At 34.0% G+C, this 26,378-nt stretch overlaps 4 protein-coding genes across 7 annotated transcripts; 1 reads left to right on the top strand and 3 right to left on the bottom strand.

Moving 5' to 3' along the window:
• Positions 1-5,200: 5,200 nt before the first annotated feature.
• On the bottom strand, positions 5,201-7,254 carry LOC142522627 (protein AE7-like 1). Its single transcript, XM_075626129.1, has 5 exons — positions 7,091-7,254; positions 6,865-6,970; positions 6,462-6,561; positions 6,009-6,054; positions 5,201-5,449 (listed from the first exon to the last, which is right to left on the bottom strand). Exons 1-5 carry the CDS (start codon positions 7,191-7,193, stop codon positions 5,349-5,351), a joined length of 456 nt encoding a protein of 151 aa, XP_075482244.1. The 5' UTR covers positions 7,194-7,254; the 3' UTR covers positions 5,201-5,348.
• Positions 7,255-7,633: 379 nt separating this feature from the next.
• Positions 7,634-10,369, bottom strand: LOC142522628 (large ribosomal subunit protein uL6m-like). Of its 4 annotated transcripts, none has more exons than XM_075626131.1 (2): positions 10,072-10,369; positions 7,634-8,059 (listed from the first exon to the last, which is right to left on the bottom strand). In XM_075626131.1, exon 2 carries the CDS (start codon positions 8,036-8,038, stop codon positions 7,730-7,732), a length of 309 nt encoding a protein of 102 aa, XP_075482246.1. In that variant the 5' UTR covers positions 8,039-8,059; positions 10,072-10,369; the 3' UTR covers positions 7,634-7,729. The 4 variants fall into 4 exon arrangements, with proteins under 4 accessions (XP_075482246.1, XP_075482245.1, XP_075482247.1 ...); XM_075626130.1 differs by lacking the exon at positions 10,072-10,369 and adding an exon at positions 10,012-10,060; XM_075626132.1 differs by lacking the exon at positions 10,072-10,369 and adding an exon at positions 9,587-10,005.
• A 6,956-nt stretch (positions 10,370-17,325) lies between these two features.
• On the bottom strand, positions 17,326-18,918 carry LOC142522859 (GATA transcription factor 19-like). The gene is made up of 2 exons (XM_075626435.1): positions 17,975-18,918; positions 17,326-17,848 (listed from the first exon to the last, which is right to left on the bottom strand). Exons 1-2 carry the CDS (start codon positions 18,404-18,406, stop codon positions 17,585-17,587), a joined length of 696 nt encoding a protein of 231 aa, XP_075482550.1. The 5' UTR covers positions 18,407-18,918; the 3' UTR covers positions 17,326-17,584.
• A 4,172-nt stretch (positions 18,919-23,090) lies between these two features.
• LOC142523299 (uncharacterized) lies at positions 23,091-24,696 on the top strand. Its single transcript, XM_075627044.1, has 4 exons — positions 23,091-23,851; positions 23,984-24,073; positions 24,205-24,272; positions 24,376-24,696. Exons 1-4 carry the CDS (start codon positions 23,195-23,197, stop codon positions 24,500-24,502), a joined length of 942 nt encoding a protein of 313 aa, XP_075483159.1. The 5' UTR covers positions 23,091-23,194; the 3' UTR covers positions 24,503-24,696.
• The last annotated feature ends 1,682 nt before the right edge of the window (positions 24,697-26,378 follow it).

Below are 26,378 nucleotides of genomic sequence, written 5' to 3'. Positions count from 1 at the left end.
AACAAAAATGCAAATTTCATTATTCTTTTATTTACTTTAAATTTCATTAAATATATATATATATATATATATATATATTTTTTTTTAAAAAATAGATTGTAAATTTTATTTCAAAAAATGAAAGATAAATTTAAATAATAATAATAATAATAGATAGATAATAGATCGAATTTCATTATAGATATAAATTTTTTTTAAAAAAATGGATTGCAAATTCCATTACAAAAGAAGAATGCTAAATTTTATTTTACTTCAATTTAGTTTAGATTTTATTAATTAATAGATGAAAACGTGCGGAAAAAATAAGGTCCTCGGGTTAGCGTGCGCACATCCAGCTCCGGCTACGTAGTCTTCGGCACCTTCGATATACTGATCAATATGCTCACCTACATCAATCACACCTAGTGAGTCTAAAGACTCAACACCTGTAACTTAATAACAAATACATATATATAACATGCAACAATGAAAATTACTGTACTCAACATACATTTCATGATCTTAGCATAAGGATAAACATGTTGTAAAATAGCATAACATGTCAAAACATCACATCATAACATCATATAATTGTTCATTTTCTTTAATCAAATTCAAATCGTTAGTTGTGACTTTCTTATTAGTTATATCGTATCAGTTCTATCGTGAAATTTAAAAAATAGAGGGCAAATTTCATTATAACAAAAAATAAGGCTAAATTCCATTCATCTTCAGATTATTTTAAATTTCATTAATTAATAGATTGGAAAAGACTAAAATTCATTTCTCTTCAATTTATTTTAAATTTCATTAATTAATAGATGAAAAACATGGAAAACAAAAAAAATTAAAAATGGATTGTGTAAATTCACAAAAAAAAAAAATTTAACATGTATTAATGATTATTATTAAATGAATGTAAGGACGTTTATGTGAATATATTGGAAAAGACTAAAATTCTTTTTTTTTTCAATTTATTTTAAATTTCATTAATTAATAGATTAAAAACATAGAAAACAAAAAAAATTAAAAATGGAGTGTGTAAATTCACAAAAAAAAAAATAAACATGTATTAATTATTATTATTAAATGAAGGCCAGGACATTTATGTAAATTCACAATTCACAATTCACATTCATATATAGATATAGATATAGATATAGATTTTCTTTAATCGAATTCAACTCGTTAGTCGTGACTTTCGTATTAGCTATATCGTATCAGTTTTATCGTAAAATTTTAAAAATAGAGTGCGAATTTAAGGCTAAATTTCATTCATCTTCAGTTTATTTTAAATTTCATTAATTAATAGATTGAAAAATACTAAAATTCATTTCTATTCAATTTATTTTAAATTTCATTAATTAATAGATGAAAAACATAGAAAACAAAAAAAAAATTAAAAATGAAGTGTGTAAATTCACATTAATTAATAGATTGGAAAAAACTAAAATTCATTTCTCTTCAATTTATTTTAAATTTCATTAATTAATAGATGAAAAACATGGAAAACCAAAAAATAAAAATAAAAAGTGGAGTGTGTAAATTCACAAAAAAATAAATAAACATGTATTAATTATTATTATTAAATGAAGGTAAGCACATTTATGTAAATTCACATTCATATATAGATATAAATTTTCTTTAATCGAATTTAACTTGTTAGTTGTGACTTTCGTATTAGCTATATCGTATCAGTTATATCGTAAAATTTAAAAAATAGAGTGCAAATTTCATTACAACAAAAAATGATGCTAAATTTCATTCTATCTTCAGTTTATTTTAAATTTCATTAATTAAAAGAATGGAAAATACTAAAATTCATTTCTTGTCAATTTATTTTAAATTTCATTAATTAATTAATAGATGAAAAACATGGAAAACAAAATAAAAATAAAAATAGAGTGTGTAAATTCACATTAATTAATAGATTGAAAAAGACTAAAATTCATTTCTCTTGAATTTATTTTAAATTTCACTAATTAATCTATGAAAAACATGGAAACAAAAAAAAATGGAGTGTGTAAATTCACAAAAAAATTAAAAAAATTAAAAATATAGTTTGTAAATTCACATTAATTAATAGATTGGAAAAGACTAAAATTCATTTCTCTTCAATTTATTTTAAATTTCATTAATTAATAGATGAAAAACATTGAAACCAAAAAAAAAATTAAAAATAGAGTGTGTAAATTCACAAAAAATAAAAAAAAACACATTAATTAATAGATTGGAAAAGACTAAAATTCATTTATCTTCAATTTAAATTTGATTAATTAATTAATAGAGGAAAAACATGGAAACCAAAAAAAATTAAAAATGGAGTGTGTAAATTCACAAAAAAATAAAAAAACTAAACATGTATTAATTATTATTATTAAATGAATGTAAGGACATTGATATAAATTCACAATTCACATTCATATATTTATATAGATATAGATGAGTTGAGTTGGGAGGCTGAATTGAGGAGTCATTCATTGTTAATCAATCGTGCGTTGATATATCATTTTGGGGGCAGTTTAGACAAGAAGTCTGGTGGTATTTTTACTCAATGAGTCATATTTTAAACCGATACGCAAAATTTAGCAAGTCGGGCGAAAAATCTAGTAGGTTAAATGTAGATTCTGTTGTTGGAAATAAAGATTAACATTCGTTCACATTATTGACGTGCAGATGGGGGGAGCTGCAGAGTGTATTTAGCCCGGTGAAGCAGCGAGAGACGGAGGAATTGAGGGGGAAAGTGTTCGATAATTCACTCGTCGATTCTGCATTCAAGGTATTACTTATTTCTTCTTTATATACAGTGGTTTCTTGAATTCCAATGCAATTGCAAGGAAGTTATATAAATGTATTTGGTAGTATGTTTGCGCATGTAGAATTTATCTCTTACTTTTTAGACAAATGAAAATGACTTGTATTTTATTGCCAATAAATTCAATCACACACAAAAAAAAAAAAAAAACATTTTGTTTCGTATACTAACAATTCTATACGTACATACTTCTTTCATATATTTTTTCACAAGAGAAATTATTTTATAAAATAAAATAAACGATTAAGTTATGACGCATACAATATAGGCTTTCAAATATTCAGTGGGCAAAGCTAGTTAAAATCAAAATTCTTTTGGAAGAAGACGTTATTAAAGAAAATGAGCCAGTTCATCTTATACCACATTCGAGTTCGAGTCCTAATCATAATAAATTTGTGATCGAGATCAAATTACAATAAATTTTTACCCCGTTAAAAACTGAGGGGGTAAATACGCTTAAAAACAACCTGGTTATATCTATATATTATATTACTATTATAAATATATGACTTTCATTTGTGAGCTTACTTTTTTATCTTTTCATTTGTTTTACAATTTTTTATGTCCATGATATCATTTAAGTCATTTTCTATGTTAGTTTAATATGGTCATTAATAGTGTGCTTAACTCGATCAAGATAATCATTTGATGGATCGGTTCGAGCACCTTTGAGGGTGCTTCAAACACAATATTCTCAATGAGCTGCAATAGCTCGTGTTCTAAGAATATAAACACCGATGAATTAAATCGAGTTTGGTTTTAAACCAAGCGGAAAATACTCGAAATAATCATTCGTTAAGAAAGCTAATCAGTTTTTAAAGCTTTTAACTTGTGTAAACTGATATAAGGGGATCAGTTCTTGCATATATCAGTTCACTTATGGCGAGAGCTGAACTAATAACAGCTCGAACTGATCAAATCAGTTTGAAAACGATAGTTAAACAGTTAAGCACACAAGATATGTTTATGGATGTTCGGAGACTTCAATTGCTCCTACGTCACCCCTTCTACCTTCTCGGGTAGGATACACTAGAAGACTTTAATTTATACAACACCTTGTACAAACACACTCAACTTAGGACTTACACTTCTCGGGTAGGATATATAGGCGCGAAGTTTGATCGTACAGTGATACTCGATTATTGTATCTGTTACATTTTGAATCTGTTCCTCGAATTATGTCTGTCTTTTCGACAGTCATTCTAGAACGTTTTGGCTTTAAGCACTACTGCAACGTCTATTATTATTCTTTGACTAGACAAAAGCTTTTCCTCAGTGCGCACAAATGGATTCCATTGAATAAGCTTCTCGTGTTCTGCAAACTGATTGATTTTAACTGATGTTCTAAACTAGTCGATTGAACTGATATTGAACTGGTTCGGCAAAATCAGTTGGCTCGTCAGCTGAACTGATTTCGCTGCTTCAGTTGAACTGGTCAGCTGGACTCTTCATCAGTTGAGCTCTTTATCAGCTGGCTGGGCTTCTAAAGGTCTTCTGCTGAACTGCCTATTAGCTGGACAATCAGTTGAACTGGTCTTTGATATATCGATTGAACTGGTTCAGTTTGGACGATCAGTTGACAACATTACACTAGTGGTGGAGATGAAGCCAGTTAGCTTTGCCTCATCCATAAATTGAATCAATCAAACTCGTCATGGGATAAGATGAGCAGACTCTGGTTGCGTATAAGAGTGATTGAGGCTGAGAAAATCCACTTGACTTGCATATTGTAACTTACTGGAAACAGGATCATGAGAGCTTTTTCCAGCAGACTGCAGACTCATGCTTCATTTTTCAGGATCAATATTTATTTTTTGCTTTCATAACACATAATGAATTCCACGAAACCCCGTTTGGGTGATTGCAAGGTGCGCGTGTTTTGCGTATAGATGCTCGTTAGATGTTAACATATTATGATAATTTTATAATTTTGATCTCCACAGATATACTGTTTTAGTGTTTCATTCAAATTTTTTTGGTAGAAGAAGAATAAATATGAACTCGAAATTGAAATTGTTGTAATAGTATCTAAGTCATATATATTTTTATAAATGTTAGATGACGTGTATAAATACAAAAAAAAAATCGTAACTTTGACATTGAACCATTTGTATCTTTACAATTTAAATCTTATGTTGTTAAATTTCAATTTAGTTTTTTGAGCAATTTCTCGTTGTCAAATTTCAACTTAATTTAAGTTTGTTTTTATTTTTTATTTTTTATGTTTTGCAATTATGGTCCTTTTTCCGAACTAGCCAATAAACAAATCAAAACATGATACTTTGTAATTATGAATAAGTGTGATATTTCGATATTTCTTTTGGGTTAATGTCGTGGACAAACTCCTAACTAGAATAAAATTCTGATTAAAACTATCATAATTAAACATTCATGGAAAGTATGGTGTGGCTTTAAAAGGGGTTTCTCACTATTTAAAAGGGCGAGCGTGAAACCACTAGTAATTCAGTATCAGATAAAATACAACACACATACAACAAAGTCTTACGAGGACATCCTGTACTACTTACATGGTGGAGAAAGGCGAACTCAGTGCTCAAAGTTCACTAGAATAAAGGCATTCTTCGACAAGTTGACGAAGATTAGGATTCTCTAATGCTGCAGCAACTCTTTCTTTATCGTTCAACTGCTTGTTAACTGAAAAAAGAGAAGCAAGCATTATATAAATGTTCTTAACAAGATTCCTCAGAAGCTACAAGCTAAACAGGTTCGAATGAAACAAACTTGTGGCGTTGCTTTATTTATTTTCATTCTAGATTGCAGAACTTTGCCAAGTGATTGTTAATCCATACACAATTTCAAATAAATTAGTAAGATGGTAGCACATTATAGACAATGATAAACGGTTGTGATTTAAAAATAACAATGCTACCCGGATGGACAAATTATTTTCTCAGCACGTCAAGATAGATATCCTTTTATGTTTCAGATTGTGGTTTGTTATTCCAATCTTCTTTTTCTCCTCTTTGTCTTCTCGTGGGTAGTGTGTGGTTGGTATGGATGTGGCAACCGAAGAAATGACCAAAAAAGAGCCCATCAAACAATAAACTATGCCATGCAGGATCTCCAATTCTATCCTTACCTCAGCTTGCAGCAGATATTTGCGTAATGTTCACTAATAATCGTAAATGAGCAAATAAAGGGAAAGATGACCATCACTAATGATATAGATGCATTAACTCTTTGGTATAATCACCTGATTCTTCATCTGCATGAGATCCAGGAGCCACTTTTATATCCACCTGCAAGATCACATCCATGCATAAAATTTAAGATTGATGTGAACCATAATCACTACAATAGAAAAGGTAGAAAATAAATTCAAAAGGTAATATCTAGAGATGCAACCCCAGCATTCTTCTCCAGTGGCTTAACCATTTATCAATTCATTAAAACAAAGTTTCTTGTGATCAAATTGCCTCAACTCCTTCGGCCTTTTTATGAATAAATGAAACTGAAAGTTTTGCAATAGTTTGAGTTTTTGAGAAGGAAATCACTACTCCATTTCTATCCTTAAGTTAAGCAAGCTCACTTCCTCTTACCCCTCCCCACACCCACCTGTTACAAAATTTCCAACAAATATAGAAGCCATCTCTCGCAAGTCAATTACAGCGATAAAAAGAAATTTTTTACAGATGCAAGAACGAACCTTAAAATGTGGAGGAAAACAGTCTTTCAACTTCTCCCTTAGGCACAGACCAATTACTGTGGCCATGCTGCAGTGCTGAATAGTTGGAGTAAAGGTTATCCTGTCACAAACAGATAATAAATAGAGAAAAAAATAATGCAGAAATGAACTGAATATTTCAGACATGACCAATTCCATCGTTAAACCATGGTAGAAGGTGCAGTCAAAGGCATGCGCAACTCAACCACAAGGAGCTAGACTTCAATCTTGTAGAGATACAGTCGTAAAGATTTTAATAGAAAAAAAGAAAACAAGAACTTTACCAAAAGCTAATCGTTTTCAATATAGAAATTTAGTCGATGTTCAAATTCAAGTAAAAAATTTCACATCATTTCTCATTTGAACATATAAATCAAATACTTACAGAATGCGTCCAAGCTTCTCATCCACAGTTACAGAATCCTCAGAAAGCACGCTGAGCTGCTCCAGTGAATACGGATGCTCTGGATCTCTTATGTCCCTCACATGTTGTATTCAATCACAGTGAAGGATCAAACATTAAAATTCAATCCAATACAGTAATTTACATGAAGCAAATTGAAAATGGAGCAAGATTCTAGCTTTTGAAAAAAATAAAATTGGAAGGATATCATAGATATCGAGAGGATCGACGGCGTGAGGGTCGTCGGTGCGGGCGTGCCTCTCCTTCTTAGCGTGAACCACCGGATTAGCGTTAATCAGACCCAAAGTCATCTCTGATTTCTTCCCCTTTCTTCCTCAACTCAATTTTCTAAAGAATTCCCATATATATGCATTGGATTAAAAAAGCACCAAATTTGATTAGTAATTTAATTTAATAAATTTAAAAATAGTACTGCATGAAATCTTGTTACCCTATTATCTTTTTTATTTTTTTTACAGACGGAAATAATGGACTTCGGATGAACTTTTGGAATTCATGATATTTCAGCCATTTAAATTTATATTTTGATTCAAATATTTTTCATTTTTAAACAAAATGAATCGAGTTATTTATAGTTTGGTTTGCATCATCTTCCTCAGTGAAACCCATGATGCAAGCAAAAAATTAAACACTAATTTACTGTGTTGTTGCACGTCAAACTGAAGGAATCACACGAATAGAAGAGTGAATGCAGCAACACACCGAGGGTAGTTGTTTGCAATGTTCAAAGTTAATTAATCGAAAATACCATTTTCTTGAAATTGGATGAAATATTCAGAACGATCGGTTTAGCATGAATAACATATACTAAACGAAATTCCGCCCTTTATTTAGACCTCTTCCCATCCTTTTTCTTTATCACTTCATCAATGTACATTATGCCTTTGCCTTTGTATACTTCGGGAGGCTTGCAACTACGAACGGAAGCAGCAAATTGATGCACCCTCTCCTTGTCAATCCCAGTGCAGCAGACAACGTTGTTTTTGAAGCAAAAAACACGAACTGCAGGAGGCACCGTCAGTTCAACCTCGTGGCTATAACCGAGTTTCAAGTACAACAGACGGCCTTCGGCTTCTGCTCTAGCCTTAAAACCGACACCAACAATCTTAAGAAAGCGAAAGAACTTGGCTTCCATTTTAGCAAAAATATTAATCACCTGAAAACAAGTATGGATGAAGTAAAAAAAAAGTGAAATAAAAGCGAAAATAGTGAATAAACACGGGCTTCCAGAGAAGATTTACTCAACACGAATGGAACAACTCCTCATGACATGAAAACTAATCGCAATACAATCATCCACAGTAAACAAAGAAAATTAAAAAATGAGAACAAATGGTAAGTTTTCTGAAATCAATGGAACCTACATAAACAGTATGGAGTTATAGCAGTTCCATACAGACACTCGCTTAATTTCAGTAAGAACCTACTGTATCCTAAACTTCATCCAATCTATTTTGACATGATAGGCAAACAAAGCAGTCAGGAGTCAGGACAAACTAATTATGGATGTAATAGAAGTCAAGATGCCACCAGATATATTTAACATTTCATATCCACAAAGATAACCATCTTTTTTATGAACCCGTTTCTTTTCCTCGTCCTGATCTAAAAGAGTAACGAAGCAACGAAAAAAGGAAAAGAAGGCAAGAACTTCAAGAAATGGGACTAGCGACCAACAAAACATGTATCTGTACTGAAAGATGTACCTCTCAGCGATAAGCTGCAAAAAAAATAACCGCTATTGATACTCAAGAGAATTAAGTGAAATCTGTAAAGCGTGTAAAATATTGTGGCAGATATAAAGAAAAAAGGAAGCCAGAAGTTTCGTGAAAATTGATCATAGTCTACACTACATGAAGGTGGAGGGCGAGTGACGGAAATCACAATATAAAACCAAATAGATGAAGGAAAGAGAACAAGAAGCCAAATTTCAACATGCTAAAAGAAGGAAATGGGAACAACAGAAGAAAAAAGCTGAGATCTGTTAAGATTGGAATTTCGACCTAACTCAACCCCAAAAGCCAGCTCAAGAGTGGAGGATTGTACAAAAGACCCAATTATGGGCAGAATGAGTGTCCCAACTATGGGACAATCCAACACATAACGGTAGAACTTGAGCTATGATATCATGTTAAGATTGAAACTTGGACCTAACTCAACACCAAAAGCTAGCTCAATGGGTGAAGTTTGTCCAAATCCATATATGCAACTCTTAGAGATTTTATCTGACCGATGTGGGACAACTAACAAGATCATCTGCAGCCCAGTGGATTAATAATGTGTGGTCAAGAGATGATTATAATGACCACTACCCTTCCTTTCTCTATATTTTGTTTTCCTTCAAATGTTCAAAATTTTCCATGGTTTTTCTTGCAAAAAGGCATATCATTACTCCTTGAGCATCCTAAAAAAAGCAAAGGCATGCAAATCATGGAGCCACTGAGTCTTCAACCATAATAAGGGCACAAGGTTTGCACGGTTGCACCTCCCTCTGCCTCATGCAACAGTGCATTCAGATGCCTAACTACATTGGAACATCTAAATAGGCAAGTGCCAACAGAAAGTGAACAGATCTAGTATCAATTTAAAACCTAACAATACATGCAGGATATAATCATATTTCTATCAAACAAAATCGATGAACCATAGCATATGTGGTTTGTATGTAAACTAAATTCTTAACTGGCAGAGCATATTTCCGTTAGGACCATACTTTCCTCTATTCCAATCTTATGTCCTGCAGCGCATCAATAGAAAAGGAAAGGTCTCACAGGCTACAGCGCAAAGAAGAAATTCTACCAATTAAATTTCTTTAGCCTCTTTCACTGGCCCGCAACCGCCCCTCCCAGTCTCTTCAAGGAATCAATTCGAAACCTAAATCATAAAAATACATTTCCCAGAACAAAATAGTTAATATGATATTGACCCCCCCAGGCGGTTTCTGTCACGGGCATTTCATCAAACAGTTATCTGCACTTCTGTTGAACCAAACACGTCGCTCTTGACATCTGGAACTAAATAAATGTAATGCACTGGAAAACATATCAACATAAAAAATCCGAGAACGAGATGAGCACAAACAATCGAATTTAAAAAGCACACACATACGCAAAGCGTAGCATCTCCATAGAGTGATGGTATAAATGACATAAAAGTTGGCTACTTTACCCAAAAATTCCACCATGAGTCAACAAGCTGATACAGTTCTGGACTTGGCTTCCTTTATTCAATGAATCTTCCCTTCTTGATCAAAGTGAATTTGGGTCGGATCTTTGCTTTGGGTGTTTCAGAAAACAGCCAGATCGTACGGTTTCGAAGGGGGAACCCAACCTAGTGATTTTTACTGTTCATCATATGACGTCTACGGGCCAAACATTGAGCTGAGATGTTTAGGTCATATGAAGCCCAAACATTCGCCCTATCAATTTGAGATAATTTTATCTTTCAGGCCCAAGATTAAACCTTTCACACTCTTCACAAATACCATAGAATTTCTAAAAGATGGATTGAATAAACACGAAAATAAATCAGAAACTGCTTCCAGCTAAATCGACGTAGAGTTGTCAGCAAGGGTAATCACAAAATCATCTGCATTTTCCTTCCTGATTATTCATACACGTTCGATCGTAGAACAAAAGTACCATAGTACGGAGTTACGAATACCGAAAATCAAAATATGCTTTCAAACCTCAAATATCACAAAACACAAATTGCCACACTACTGTTACGAATTGTTGCATCTAGAGAGTTATCATATATGGAAGAAAATGTGTTCTCATTCTACGCAAATGCAGGGGCGGATCTAGAATTTCGACTCTGTGGGGGCCGCTTATAAAATACAGACAAAATGTTAAAAGAGACAAATAAATTACATTGGTTATATTCAATTAAACATAAACAATACGTTTTAAAAATAAAACTTCTAACTAAAAAGAATTCTACATTCCTTAAAATTTTCAAACTCTTCAATAATAACATTGTTATGGTTCGAACCGATTCCTATCGATCGTTCTTGGACTTTCTGGAAGAGCATGCACACATGCAACACTCACACACTCCACGCAAACGTAAAAGAAATTGCAAGAGTATTTACGTGGTTCGGCGGAATTGCCTACGTCCACAGGAGAGCAACAAATCTTTATTGATCAAGATGGATTACAAGTACAGAGCCTGAGTTATAACCAAAAAAATACAAAGAGAAGAAGCTATGAAAGTCTCTCCGAAAGTTGTTTTTCCTTCCTCTCTTCCTTTTCCCCTTCTTGCGTCCCTCTGTAACCTTTTTTTTTGAATGTATCTGTGAAGCTCTTTTTTTTTATTGTGTTCTCTCTTTCTTCTTTTATATAACCACATTGGCCTCCATCCGGTTGTTTCCCAAGTTTGTTTCCCCTTGGTAGTTAGATTCCAACCAACCCATCAATTACCCGGTAGTTGAGCTGGGCCCTTTTCCATGTGCCAACTTGAGAGACACACACCTTCACAAATCTCCACCTTGTCTCCAAGTTTGGCTACTCTCCTTTTTCCACCATTTATTATTCATGTGGTACTGCATTGATCAAGGTCGAGCAATGTCTGAACTTGACCAAAGGCAGTGGTTTTGTCAGCATGTCAGCAGGGTTGTCTTCCGTTGCTAATTTTTCAAGTCTTATCTCTCCCTTAGAGATAATATCCCTTACATAATGCAACTTGACATCAATATGCTTTGAGCGTTCATGGAATACCTGGTGCTTTGATAAGTGTATAGCACTTTGATTATCACAGTTTACCACAACCTGTTCTTGATGAACTCCCAACTCTGTTATCAGGCCTTTTAACCAGATGGCCTCCTTAACAGCCTCCGTGACAGCTATGAACTCTGCCTCAGTTGTTGATAGGGCTACCACAGATTGAAGTGAAGCTTTCCAGCTGATGGCAGTGCCATAAAGTGTGAAAACGTATCCTGTTATGGATTTTCTGGTATCTAAGTTTCCGGCAAAGTCTGAGTCAACATATCCTTCCAGTGGTTGTGTTGAGTTTTCATGCTGATTTTTAAACATCAGTCCCATATCCAATGTTCCTCTCAAGTACCTCAATGTCCATTTTAATGCTTCCCAATGATTTTCCCCTGGATCAGTCATAAATCTGGAAATCAAGCTTATTGCATGTGCTAAGTCGGGTCGAGTGCATACCATGCCGTACATGATGCTTCCTACTCCATTTGCATATGGAATATGCATCATTTTCATCCTTTCTTCTGCACTTGTTGGTGACTGTACCACAGAGAGTTTAAAGTGTTGTCCGAGAGGTGTACTTGTTACCTTAGCCTCATGCATATTGAACCGTTTTAGCACTTTCTTTATGTATGATTCTTGGCATAAAAACAGGCTTTTGCATTCCCTTTTCGTAGTAATTTCCATTCCTAGAATTCTCTTGGCATTTCCCAAGTCCTTCATTTCGAATTCTGAGCCAAGTTGTTGTTTTAGTGTTTGTATTTCCGATTTGCTCACACTTGCTATGAGCATATCGTCAAAATATAACAGGAGGTAAGTCATCACACCATTTTATTCTCTTTTGAAATAAACACAGCTGTCATAGCTGCTTCTATTAAAGCTTATTCTTGACATGAATTCATCGAATCACTTATACCATTGCCTTGGGCTTTGTTTCAGCCCATAAAGTGATTTTTTCAGAAGACAAACCTTCTGTTCAGACCCTTTTATTTCTAGTCCCTTTGGTTTGTCCATATATATGATCTCTTCAAGCTCTCCATGAAGGAAGGCTGTTTTTACATCGAGTTGTTCAAGTTCCATATCCAAGTGAGCTACCAAGGCAAGTATTATTCTTATGGAACAGTGCTTGACCACCGGGGAAAAGATCTCATTGAAGTCTAATCCTTCTTTTTGGGAGTATCCTTTTGCAACTAACCTTGCCTTGTACTTAACATTTTCTATCCCTGGCAAGCCTTCCTTTAGTTTGTATATCCATTTACACCAAAGTACTCTTTGTCCCTTTGGTCTATCTACTAGCTGCCATGTGTTGTTTTTCATGAGAGAATTTATTTCTTCATCCATGGCAGCTTGCCAATTTTCTTTGTCTTTGCATGTGACAGCTTCTTCATAGTTTGATGGCTCAGAAAACTCCATCTTTTCAGCTACAGTGAGAGCATACCATGTCAGGTCCGCATGAGCATATCTTTGTGGGGGTCTCACTTCTCTTCATGTTCTGTCTTTGGCTAAGGTATAAGTTTGAAGTTCATGGTTTGGTGGATCATTTTCTGCTGTCTGTATATGAGTTTCAATGAGACCATCAGCTTCCTTTTGAGGAAAGTTATTGTTGGTCTCCACCTCAATTTGTGTTTCATGTTGGCCTTTATCCATGGCAGTATACTCATTTTTCAGTTTATATCCCATCTTGCTTTCATAAAAAATGATATCCCTTGTATTGAAGCATCTCGGTCCAGTGGCTTCTAAATTCCATACCTTATATCATTTGACTCCATCTGGATAACCTATAAAGATACATCTCAAGGCCCTTGCATCAAGTTTGTCTTGCTTTACATGAGCATATCCTAGAGAGCCAAATACTCGAAGATGTGAGTATTCTGATGGAGTTCCTGTCCAAAGTTCCATTGGTGTTTTAAAATTGATTGCACTTGAGGGACATCGATTGATCAGATAACAAGCTGTATGAATAGCTTCTCCCCAAAATGATTTTGGAAGTCCTGCACTTATAATCATGCATCTGACACGTTCTAGCAAAGTGCGATTCATTCTTTCTGCTACCCCGTTTTGTTGTGGATTACCAGCAAAAGTTCTGTGTCTAGTAATCCCCTTCAATCTGCATATCTCCTTAAATGTTTCTGAGAAAAACTCCAGCCCATTATCTGTTCGAAGATGTTTAAGTTTTAGGTCCATTTTGTTTTTTGTAGCTTGTAACCATTCTTTAAATTTCATGGCAGCTTCATCCTTTGTCTTTAATACGTACACCCAAAGTCTCTTTGTATAATCATCTACTATGGACATGAAGTACCTTCCTCCCCCATGCGTTGCTGTTTTTGATGGCCCCCAAAGGTCCGAATGAACATATTCTAAGGGCCTGGATGTCATGTGTTTCCCTTGGCCAAACTGAACTTTCTTAGCTTTTCCTAGTACACAGTTCTCACAGAATTCCAAGCCTTGAATTTCATCTCCGCACAATAGATTTTCCTTGGACAATTCCATCAGTCCCTTTTCACCCACGTGGCCTAGCCTTAGGTGCCAAAGGCTAGCTTTGTTTGCTGTCTGCTATGCCATAGCAGCTCCTTCAACAACCGTGTTTCCTTGTAATACATACAGAGAGTTTGTCTTGATAGCTTTCATGACAGCTAGAGATCCCTTCATTACTTTCATAGTTCCATTCTCAGATTTGAACGTGAGACCATCACTGTCAAGTGTTCCGAGAGATATTAGATTTCTTTTCAATTCGGGAACATACCTTACTTGAGTTAGAAGCCTATCTTGTCCATCGTACATCCTTAATCTGATGGAACCTGAGCCTTTTATTCTACATGGTTTGTTGTTTCCCAGTAGCACAAGCCCTTCATCTGCCTCAATCAAGTTTTCGAACCATGATTTTGTAGGACACATATGAAAAGTACATCCCGAATCAAGAATCCAGTCAGTGTTGGGATCTTGATTCGAGATCATGAGGGCTTCTGCTGATTCATAGCCATCTGATGCTATGGCAGCCTCACCATTTGTGTGAGATCTTTCTTGTGGCTTCCTATTCTTTTCAGGGCAATTCCTCTTAAAGTGTCCTTCTCGATGGCAATTGAAGCACTTGAGTCTAGGCTGGCTCTTTGATCGGGGTCTGTTTCTTGGCCCCTTTTGTGTTCTTTTCTCTGTCCTACCTCGAACATGGAGCATTTCTCCTTGAGATTCTGTTGAGTTCTGGTGCCTCTTCTGAAGTTCTTTTGCTTGGATTGCTGATAGAACTTCTTCCAGTGAGATTGATCTTTCCCTTCCATACAACATTGCTTCTTTGAAATTTTCATACGGATGTGGAAGGGAATTCAACAGAAACAGAGCTTTATCTTCTTCCTCAAGTTTAATTTCAATGTTGTCCAAATCGTCTAGGATTTTGTTGAACTCGTCAATTTGATCCAAGATACTTTTATCCTCTTTGATCTTGAACGAGTACAACCGTTGTTTCATATATAAACGATTGGCCAGGGATTTTGTCATATACAGCTTCTCCAACTTGTTCCACATTGCTTCTGCCGTCTTCTCCTTCGAGACTTCTCGAAGAACTTTATCCCCAAGGCTAAGGATTATTGCACTGTGAGCCTTTTCCAAGATTGATGCCTTTTCTGTATCCTTCAGTGTTGTTGACATGTTCGCTTCACCGTTCAACGCTTCGATCAGTCCTTGTTGTACCAAGATCGCACGCATCTTGATCCTCCACAAGCCGAAGTCGTTTTTCCCAGAGAATTTCTCGATGTCGAATTTCAACGAACCCATTCTTCCCAACGTGTTCCCACAGACGGCGCCACTTGTTATGGTTCGAACCGATTCCTATCGATCGTTCTTGGACTTTCTGGAAGAGCATGCACACATGCAACACTCACACACTCCACGCAAACGTAAAAGAAATTGCAAGAGTATTTACGTGGTTCGGCGGAATTGCCTACGTCCACGGGAGAGCAACAAATCTTTATTGATCAAGATGGATTACAAGTACAGAGCCTGAGTTATAACCAAAAAAATACAAAGAAAAGAGGCTATGAAAGTCTCTCCGAAAGCTGTTTTTCCTTCCTCTCTTCCTTTTCCCTTTCTTGCGTCCCTCTGTAACCTTTTTTTTTTGAATGTATCTGTGAAGCTCTTTTTTTTATTGTGTTCTCTCTTTCTTCTTTTATATAACCACATTGGCCTCCATCCGGTTGTTTCCCAAGTTTGTTTCCCCTTGGTAGTTAGATTCCAACCAACCCATCAATTACCCGGTAGTTGAGCTGGGCCCTTTTCCATGTGTCAACTTGAGAGACACACACCTTCACAAACATCTATACAAATATTTTAAGCAATTTCTCTTTAAATAAATAGCATCAGTACATCCGAGAGAAAATCATCATTCATTTTGCTCTGAATCCTAGTTTTAACAATATTCATAGTTGAGAATAATCGTTCTGTAGTAACGATAAAAACTGGAACAGTCAGCAGACTCATCACCAAATAGTAGAAAAGGCTTTTTATATATTATAAATTTAAAAGTAATAAAGTAATAAAAAATTAAAAGTAAATCAATTATTAATTAAAAAATGAAAAAAAAAATCCAAGATTCGAACCTGGTTTACACTTGCAGAAACTCTTGTCTTGCCATGAAGATACATGTTTTTTAATTTATTGTGGTGGATCATTTATATTATATATATATATATATATTTTTATTTTTTTTTTCAAAAATTAATATCAACTAAAAAAAATTAAAAAAGTCGGGGGTCAATGACCCTCATGGGCCCTATTGTAAATCCGTCCCTGCTCAAATGTAAGCAGTTACATGGTTATATGTACACCAACAACCAACAAGTGGTTATCGACCAAAAATATCTTAAACTAATTGTGTCAACTAGCTATGCCAGCTGGCTTGGACTAAACTAATTACATTTTCAATTTAATTCTCCCCTCAAAGAGGATGGTAGATATCTCGGACGGCCAACTTGGATAGTAGAGGAAGGAGCATTGTGGACGGTAATAGTTTGGTGAACATGTCGGCGAGCTGGTATTGAGAACGAATGAGAAGTAGTTTGAGAGTGTCATGAGTAATTTTTTCTACCTGCCTGTTTTTTATACCAAAAAAGTTATCTTCACTCCAATAACCACCAAGTTCTCATAAGATTGTTTCTTGGTGATAACTCTGAAAATTTAATCAACGCAATTTTATTCTTCATGTAACATTTTATAACTTTAAAAATACTTCAAAAATTGAACTAGAAAGTGGAAAAGAATATTGTTTTGAGATATCAGAACACGTAATTACATATGTTCATATATGAAAACTTAATAAAACTAGCAAGTGCCAATTCACATTACTTGCGGACTTAATTAGGCAACAACACAGAGGCTGAAAACTTTAAAATGCACCAATTAACCATGCACGTCTAAAAGATTCAGCACCAGAAGAAACAATGCTCAGTGTTGGATGATTATGGCAAATTTTCAATAAATTCAATTCTTCGTACAATTAAGGTTGCAATATTTGCAAGCCAATGACGACAACGCGCACGTGCGTAGACTTTTAAATATAAATAAATGATAATAATCATTCATGATGTAAATAGTAATAATATAATTTAATTTAACTTTTGAAATTCGACAATAATCGTTAATAGAACATCTGAACACATAGAAAATATGACAGAGGCGCATATAAAGAGAACGCATTGGTGTCAAACCGGTCGTATTAATATTAATTAATTAAAGAAAAATGCAACATGTCCTGAGACAAACAGAAAAAAGGTACTAACAACATTAACTTACAACAAAAGTGAAAGTTTGTAACAAAAGGGAACACTTCCATCCTATGTAAGAACCGATGGGACCAAAAAAAGAAACAGCTGAAACGTTGGATTTCTTGACCAACGGTCGCCATCGAACGGCGGAATTAATATCAGTAGTCAGTAATTTAATTGATTGGTTTTTTAAGATTCTTGGGACGAATGATCAAACTTAATTCATGATGTAAAGTTGTGAACAAGACTTGGCCTGTCTGTGACGTTGAACCGCCACGAAATCGAGTTGCGTTGATTGTCTTCTTCTGCGAATCGGAACTCGTTTGTGTAGGAAGAAGGATGATAGAGAGTTCTCTGAGGTGGAGCCGCCCATGAATCATTCATCGCGTTTTGAGGGTCGCCGCCGCCCCCGTTGGTGATGGAGGCGGCTGCCGTGGCTCTTCTCTCTTCTTTTTTGAAACGTATCCCGCATGCATTGCACAGTGACTGCGATAATATAACACGTGAATTCAATTAAACTAGCCAGTAGCTAGAGTAACTAATCACTGGGACAACAGTCAACAGTAACGATCGATTTAAAAACAACTGAAGTCATAAGGTAGCTGCTATGACCTTAGGGCCTCTGGGACCGTTCCTCCAGAGAGGAGTAGAAGTGGTGTCGCAATTAGCACATCGGCGGGCCAAGAGAGGATCCCTGCCGGAGTGTCCAATATTACTTCCTCCACGGTGACTCTTGACGGTGGTCGGCGGCGAAGACATGTGTTTAGAAGCTGGAAAATTGTTCCATCCAAAGCCAGGAATGCAAGAAGACCGCTTTTTCTCATTACTGATCAGACGAGTGGAAGGCGTGCCCAAAGAAAGTGTACAATCAACAGAAGACGGCGGAGAATTAGTAGGGAAAGAGTACATATCCCCTTCATCGAATTCAAGATATCCATCATTATTCTTGGAGAAAAGCATCGAAAATGAATTCCCTCGAGTAGGATGGTACGTGCCACACGTACAACCCCCCACCATGTTCGAACTACCGCACCTGTGCATCATTCTTGAATGTTTTCCACTCAAATATATCCCTACTTTCTTGAACTTAAACGCAAGGGTTTTCTTCTTTTGTTATAAAGAAAGAACAAGTTCCAGAAGATGCGAAGAATATCAAGGCAAAATTGATGCCGGGAAACGAATGTATACGGAGAGAAATAAAATGGAAGTGGGGGGATCTGTAATTCTTATCGATAAAGAAGTGGGTAAGAGCAAATAGTGAATCGAAAGTGATGTATGATAGTGATAATAATACATTATTTGAACAACAACAACATAGAACAGAGCTGGTTTGAGTGTACGACAGAACAGAGATATAGTATATATATTTGTCTGTTAGCTTTATTAAAGCTAATGAAATGGCGAAATGTCAGTCGCAATCTGCAGCGTTCCACGTTCAGATTGATTGAGAATATCTGATCTGTTGCAATATTGCATAAGCATAACAAAACTATCAGTGAAATTACGTGAAACTGGATACGCAGAAAAAGAACACAGGTTACAACTTGCAATGTGTAATCTAGTGAAAGAAAGGAATATTTCTTAGGACACCAGAATGTGTATATATATAGATAGAGATGATCGGGTATTGGAGATAGATACACATGCGTGTGTGTGTGTGTGGAAGTAGAGTGATATAGTTGGTGATTGGGCAGTCAAAAGAACCCACGTGACTACTCTTCCATTGATCACAAGTTCAATGCCTCAACTGGCTAGTGGTCAAAATTTTCATTATAAACAAATGTTTTCACGTGTAAAAAATTCAAAAAAAAAATAAATAATAAACTATTATACTAAAACTAAACCGATAACATGAACCAAAATAAAATATTTGCAAATTACATGACCAGGAATATTATTTTTTTTTTCATGAAAAAGGGACAAGAGAGATTTGAAAGACCAAAGGTCGATGGGATAAGATTTTATTCTAAGTAAAATTCAAGGATGTAATCATATATATGTACGTACATTATTCCTATGCATGCCGACTAGTTGTTATAGACGATCCAATCATTTTAAAAAAAAAACAAAACAGAAAGAAAGAAAGAAATTTATATAAGCATAAAGTTTTAAATTTTGGCAGTAAAATATATCAGTCATTTTCATGTATACATGCCATATTCAAATTAATTAATTCAAAGAAAAGCGTAAAAATTGTGTTTTCTCCATTTACTTGCAAGGTGTGTAAAATATGTAAAGAAAAGAATAGATCGAAGATGTTTGAATGTATTAATTAATTCATAGGGGACAATACCAAAAAGTGAAAAAGGTGCTAGCCAGATTTGTAATCATCCACTATACGTTTGTGGGTTTAATGAAATCTTTGACCCATAAGTATTCAGGTGGTTTAATTTTATTTTAATGGAAGTAATTAAGTAAATAATTCTAATTTTTATATGAATTCTTTAAAAAAAATTGAATGAATATATATGTTTTTATAAATATTATATTAAAATAAATCATGAATATAAATATGCTATACTAATTTATAATTGGATAATGTTTTTATTAAAGTATTTATAGATGTGTAGGAAACTATTATTATTATAATTTTAATTGAAAATTTATTCATTTAATCTTAATTTTCTAGGAAAAAAAGTATAAACACTTTTTTATACTTAGATTCATACTAATCTCACTTGAATTTGAAAAATTTGAAGCCCGACTTCTACTCTTTGACACGATTTATTTATTTATTTATTTTTTTATTTAAAAACATAAAACAAATTTATAAGATATGGTGACAAAAAGAAAACATCAAAAGGAGGACCCTTACATATAGATGCAGAGGGAATCGGATCGTCTTGAGATTGGAGTCTCTGTATGTATACAGTTTAATGTAGTGTTCCACAAAACTGGAAATTAATTTAAACAAAATCCATCAACTATTTTCATGTACAAATTTATTCTTAATTTGTCATCGATTATTTATTTTTACATTACTGAAAATTTGTAAATTATATTTTACAAAAAATTTTGCAAAACAGATCTTATATTTGAGTCACTAATGAAATTTTTTTATCTTTTATATAAAAAATATTACTTATTATCGTCTCAAAATAAAGATTTGTGAGATCGTCTCAAAAAGACCTAATAATTATTTTTTTATACATTTTGTATTTTGTAATAATTTCAGATAGATAAAATTACTGACTTTATTTAGTTACGTTCACATATTTATAATATAAATTTTTATTAATACTTGGGAATTAAGCAAAGTATCCATTTTTTTAATATATATAATTATCGGGACCCAAAACTGGACCAAGTTTCCAAAATCCTCAAAATAATAACATGAAATCTACTTTAACAGAAACCCAAAAAAGGCCTAATCATTGCCTTGATCCACGTGGCACTCGATGGGCTTACCTCATGCATGAATGCATGCAAATCCAATTTGAATAAAAGACGACTGATTAATCTTTCGAGATTCTGAAATTCCTCAAAAGCAACGTCATGCATCTGGGACTGATGACTGAATCCCAGTTTCCCAGTTTAAATATATCATACCCAACGAGTAAAGAATATATTTTCGACAGTGGACGGAATCAAGAAACTAAATTTTGTTCGTAAAATACAAAATAATATGACAATTAAGTTCATTTTTTGGACTAAAATTTTATTTTTAGTACTAGATTATATTTTCCTTTTTTATTTGATTATCTGAGCTAAATACAAAATTTTTAACGTTTCTGTTTTTTGCCTTTATTTATTTATTTGAGCTACAGTAGACTAAATACAGATTTGAACAAATATCTCACTAAAAAAAATTAAAAATAGAAATTAAGATGTAGGTCGGGAGACTGTCGGGACTCACTATTGGTTAAATAGAGCACAAAGTGTACATGTTACAATGATGAAACCATTATGATATCAGTCGGGAAATGATAAATAAAAAGATAAAGATAATATAATAATTTATGAATTTTAATGATCGTAAAATTTGAGTTAAATACGAGATAATACGATAATGTTGATTTCACACTAAATAATAACACGCAATGCAATACATGATATGAATTGAGGTTCTGGTCAAATATGGGGTAATTAACGAGGTAAGTAAAGTCGGTAAAAGAGACACCGTACGTAACCTCAAAATGTCTCCTACAAGGAGAAGACGATGAGGTGTGGTACTCTTTCTGCCCAGAGGAAGCTAATTCTCCACCTTTTTCTTCTCTCGATGACGACCAATCAATTATTTTCATGCATTTTTATGCCAATTTTGACTCAATTGTTTCATGCATTTTCATGGTAATTTATGATAATTACCATGTGTAGTGGTGCCAAAAATTGTGTGAGACGGTCTCACGGATCGTATTTTGTAAGACGGATATCTTATTTGGGTCATCCATGAAAAAATATTAATTTTTATGCTAAGAGTATTATTTTTTATTGTGAATATCGGTAGGGTTGACCCGTCTCACAAATAAAGATTTGTGAGACCGTCTCACAAGAGACCTACTCTTCTATAAAATTACAGTCTTGTATCATACTTGATTCATGATCCCATTATACGAGTCCAATGATATCTTAAAGTATGGTATGAGAAATATCAAATTGAGTAACCCTTTATTTAAACACATATAGATTATATTATGCATGTGTTATATTTATATATGAACATGTAAGTGGGAAAATGTAAACTAGGTAATCGGTAATCTGTTGATGATATATAGACGGGATATGTTTCACATGATGTATTCTTGTTAGGGATTATATATCCTGAAATTTTCATATTGTGGATCTATAGCATACCGTGCCAAGAAAAAAAAAGGTTAATTCCACTCGTAACCCATGCAGATCATGTCCAAAAGTTTTGAAGGCCCGTGAATTGACACCTTCCCCCATTGTAGAATGGGCTCTATCATCAGTCTATTGGAAAATGGCCCACAAAATATTCAACGATCTTTTAATTTTTTAAGTAGAGATGATTTTTTCGTTTTCACGTGGATTCGAATACGCATCTCTTCTAAAAACAGAGATGCCACTTCATATTGAGTTACATGTTAATCGATACAATTAGTAGTAGGCCATCCAACTTCGTCGACAAAATAAACCAAACAAGTCAATCAATTGAAAGATATCTTAAAAGGTCAATTGCTTGCAAAAATTAAAGTGACAGCTAAAACTTGGCTTATATAAATATACTTTGAAAATTATTCATCAGTTCCTCGAAAAAAAAAAAAATTATTCATTAATACTCAGTATGGAACGCAGACAGTAAACGGAATGGTTGATGAAAATTCGAACCACCCTATATATTTAATCACCGTTCTTACACAAAGTACTTCACGTACTTGCTTACTTGAATGAACATATAATTTCTTTTAAGGTAAATATTTCGTGCAAGAAATTGTTGACATAGACTTAACTATCAATCCATTAAATGCATAAAACAAAACCTAAAAAAATTATAAAAATTTTCATTTATCAATAAATAAAGTTAATCATAAAATTGTAAATTTTTATATTCATGTTATAGCAGACACTGTACAAAAATACCATTGTAGTTTCATTTTATGTTTAAAAAACACACCATTTTATGATATAATTTATCCAAAATTTAAAAAATATTCTATGTTTGTTTTTAAAGAAAAATCTTATCCTTCAAATTCATGAAATCAGCCACTCCTAATTTTGGACCCACGAGTGTATTGAATTGAATATAATGCTCATATCATTAAAGGAGGCAACCTAATACCAACTTCCAGTCATCCATCCTCGTTTAAATTCCTCCTCCGTTCTTTCATCATCTCTGCAAGCTCACATAACGAACTGACAAAAGGAAAAAGCATGGTGAATTTTGTGGCAGCCCAGAAGCCATTGTTGCTAGGCTTGATGAAGATGGCCGGAGTTATCCCCCACACAGTTGAAATCGAGCCCGGAACCGTAATGAACATTTGGGTCCCTTCCGAAACCGTCAAAAAGCACAAAAAATCCAAGAAAACCGCCATCATGGCCACCACCAAACCAACCAAACCCGTAGTAGTACTCGTCCACGGCTTCGCTGCCGAGGGCGTCGTCACGTGGCAATTCCAAGTGGGCTCCCTCACGAAGAAATACTCCGTCTACGTGCCAGACCTTCTCTTCTTCGGCGGGTCCATCACCGACAATCCCAACCGCTCGCCGACTTTCCAGGCGGAGTGTCTGGTGAAGGGGCTGAGGAAGCTGGGGATCGAGAGATGTACGTTGGTGGGTTTCAGCTACGGCGGCATGGTGGCGTTCAAGATGGCGGAGCTGTACCCGGAGCTGGTGGAGGCGGTGGTGATCTCCGGGTCCATCCTAGCCATGACGGATTCGATCAGCAACGAAACATTGAAGGGGCTCGGGTTTTCATCATCTTCGGAGCTGCTGTTGCCTGATTCTGTCAAAGGTTGTAAGGCGTTGCTCAAAGTTGCGGCACACAAGAAACTGTGGTTCCCCGACAAGCTTCATAAGGACTTTCTAGAGGTCTCTTTCATCATTAACTGCACATCCCACTCTTCTAAAAAGAAAATATTTTTTTAAAAAAATATAAACTTGGACCCTAAAAAATTAGGATTCACTTGAGAAAATTGAAGAAACTGATTCGGTGATGCACAGGTGATGTTCAACAACAGGAAGGATAGGGCTGAACTACTTGAAGGTCTGGTGGTCAGCAACAAAGATGCCAACATCCCGAATTTCCCCCAGGTATATATTCTATTTTTTCGCCGCTACTGCGCGCTTTAACCATCGATATCAATCCTCCCACCATAAAAAAGGATCTAAAAAACAAGAAAAACAAATTTGAGACCACTTAATTAATATATATAATATTGTAGAGAATACATCTTCTGTGGGGCGAGAATGATCAGATTTTCAAGCTGGAACTTGCTCAGAACATGAAACAGTAAGCTAATTAATTTCTATCTATTATTAGTTTAACAACACTTTAATTTGTCAGCTCGAATTCGATACATAACCAAATATAATCGGTATTTGCATACGTACAGGCAGCTAGGAGACAAGGCTACATTTCAAGGCATAAAGAAAGCTGGTCACCTGGTTCACCTCGAAAGGCCATGTGTCTACAATAGATGTCTCAACCGGTTCCTCGCTTCATTGTATCTCAATAAATGAACCACGTTGTAATATTAGATCGTCGGACTGTCGAGACTCGGAGTACTTTTGATTTACGAGTTGTATCTTGTTTTGTTTGTTTTGTTTTGTTTTTTTTTTTTTTAAAATTATTCCACTGTGGATCATAGTCCAGCAAGTTGATGGATTTAATGTTTATTCGCGAAAGACAATTTTATAATTTTTGTCCTAAATATAAATATTTATGATTTTAGTCTATTATTAATTATTATGTCGTGAGATCGCTGTGTACTTGATTGAAAAAATAAATCAATCTATATGTAGAATGGGATTTAATTAAAAAGTTAAATCAATCTATAATCACCACTTGAAATAATCGTATAATGCATGGAGATGTATGGTATCCCACATATGTAGAATGGGATTTAATTAAAAAGTTAAATCAATCTATAATCACCACTTGAAATAATCGTATAATGCATGGAGATGTATGGTATCCCACTTGCCAACTAATTCAATCCTTGGGCTTTAACAGCAATTTTATTCAATCAATCAGAAAAAGTTGCAGGCAATTTTATTTGGGATTAATTTGTATGTATTTAAGACATCTAATTTTTGCTATGGATAAATTTATGTAAAATCTAAATTATGTTGAAAAATATGTAATTGATGTGTAAAAATCATAATCAAAATTAGATATAGTTGTTATATTTCACTATAAATTTAAATATAGCTATTTAATTGCTCTAATAATGACTACATATTAGCGAATAAAAAAAAGTTAATTTCTTATGATAAAAACTGAGTGAAATTTAAATTGATTGAATGGAAAAAATATGAGATATCTAGTAAGTAACGTTCTAATTTCAGTTTTCAACGTCTTTATTATTTAAATAATATATCAATTTTTTTAAATATATATAATATAGTTAGACATATACATAAATTAAATGTAAAAAATTATACCATATATTATGAAAATAATATAAATAATATTAAAAATGTGGACAAATGAATAGTCCTCCTATTCCATCTTCCACACTAAATCATCGTTCATTTACCTTTGACTTAAGTAACTTAGAGCAGCGCACACTTAACCCCACAAAAATGAAAAAATCCAACATTTGATCTGAAAATGAAAATAATATCAAATCCATATGTTATGTATAGTACTATTTAATCATTCATCAACAAGTTATCTCTTGAGAAATTTTTACTCGTCTAGCTGTTGATGTTATGACGCTTGATTTGCTTGGTTAGATGAACCGTAAAAGAGTAACGTCGGATCCTAATAGACAATATTGTATATACAGGGGACATGTCCGGCGGTAAGAAAATAGAAGACTGATCTCTAAAGATATGAGACATCACCAACAGATAGACACACACCTCTCCGGACTCATGAGTCTAAAATCCCGGCCCATTAGTAACCAAGTAAGTGCACTATGTGCTACCACAAGTATAAGAAAATAAAGTTGTGCTTTGATTAATAACTATAATTTAGATCTAATAGTAATCGTTTGATCTTAACACACAAATCGAGGAAATAAGTCAGATTTACGTGTCATTGTGTCAATGTTTCGACCACCATGTACAAACGATTTTTTTAGGAGATTTTTTTTTATAAAATGATTTACAAATTTTATGTTTAACAACTTACCAATTCTTAACAAATCAACACCATATTTAGAAAAGTAATTGGTGATTAGTGTTGGTTAGATCTCCTATAACAATATATACGAACTCCAAGAGATACATCAACATATTAAAACTTATTTTAGTTATATATATATGATTTATTTATTTAGTAATAGTTCTATTAATGAATAGCGATAATACTATAAAATTGATAAAGAAAAACATAAATATATATATAAAATAACATTGAAAAACATAATTGAAATTAAAAACAATTTAG

Source organism: Primulina tabacum, chromosome 13 (assembly GCF_025594145.1).
Source record: "Primulina tabacum isolate GXHZ01 chromosome 13, ASM2559414v2, whole genome shotgun sequence".
Lineage (NCBI taxonomy): Eukaryota > Viridiplantae > Streptophyta > Magnoliopsida > Lamiales > Gesneriaceae > Primulina > Primulina tabacum.
Note: the sequence above shows the minus strand (reverse complement) of the source record. Positions and strands in the feature narration are given on the sequence as shown.

What these genes read in the sequence shown, in the direction of transcription:
- LOC142522627 (XM_075626129.1), bottom strand. Translation starts at nt 7,193, where the DNA reads ATGACTTTGGGTCTGATTAACGCTAATCCGGTGGTTCACGCTAAGAAG. An exon ending in GAGAAGCTTGGACGCATTCT is followed by an intron (nt 6,562 to 6,864) that starts GTAAGTATTTGA and finishes TGTTTGTGACAG; the next exon opens with GATAACCTTTACTCCAACTA. An exon ending in GTTTTCCTCCACATTTTAAG is followed by an intron (nt 6,055 to 6,461) that starts GTTCGTTCTTGC and finishes GTGATCTTGCAG; the next exon opens with GTGGATATAAAAGTGGCTCC.
- LOC142522628 (XM_075626130.1), bottom strand. Translation starts at nt 10,053, where the DNA reads ATGTCATTTATACCATCACTCTATGGAGATGCTACGCTTTGC. An exon ending in ATGGAGATGCTACGCTTTGC is followed by an intron (nt 8,060 to 10,011) that starts GTATGTGTGTGC and finishes ACTTGTTTTCAG; the next exon opens with GTGATTAATATTTTTGCTAA.
- LOC142522859 (XM_075626435.1), bottom strand. Translation starts at nt 18,406, where the DNA reads ATGATGCACAGGTGCGGTAGTTCGAACATGGTGGGGGGTTGTACGTGT. An exon ending in ACGGTCCCAGAGGCCCTAAG is followed by an intron (nt 17,849 to 17,974) that starts GTCATAGCAGCT and finishes ATATTATCGCAG; the next exon opens with TCACTGTGCAATGCATGCGG.
- LOC142523299 (XM_075627044.1), top strand. Translation starts at nt 23,195, where the DNA reads ATGGTGAATTTTGTGGCAGCCCAGAAGCCATTGTTGCTAGGCTTGATG. An exon ending in TTCATAAGGACTTTCTAGAG is followed by an intron (nt 23,852 to 23,983) that starts GTCTCTTTCATC and finishes GGTGATGCACAG; the next exon opens with GTGATGTTCAACAACAGGAA. An exon ending in ACATCCCGAATTTCCCCCAG is followed by an intron (nt 24,074 to 24,204) that starts GTATATATTCTA and finishes ATAATATTGTAG; the next exon opens with AGAATACATCTTCTGTGGGG.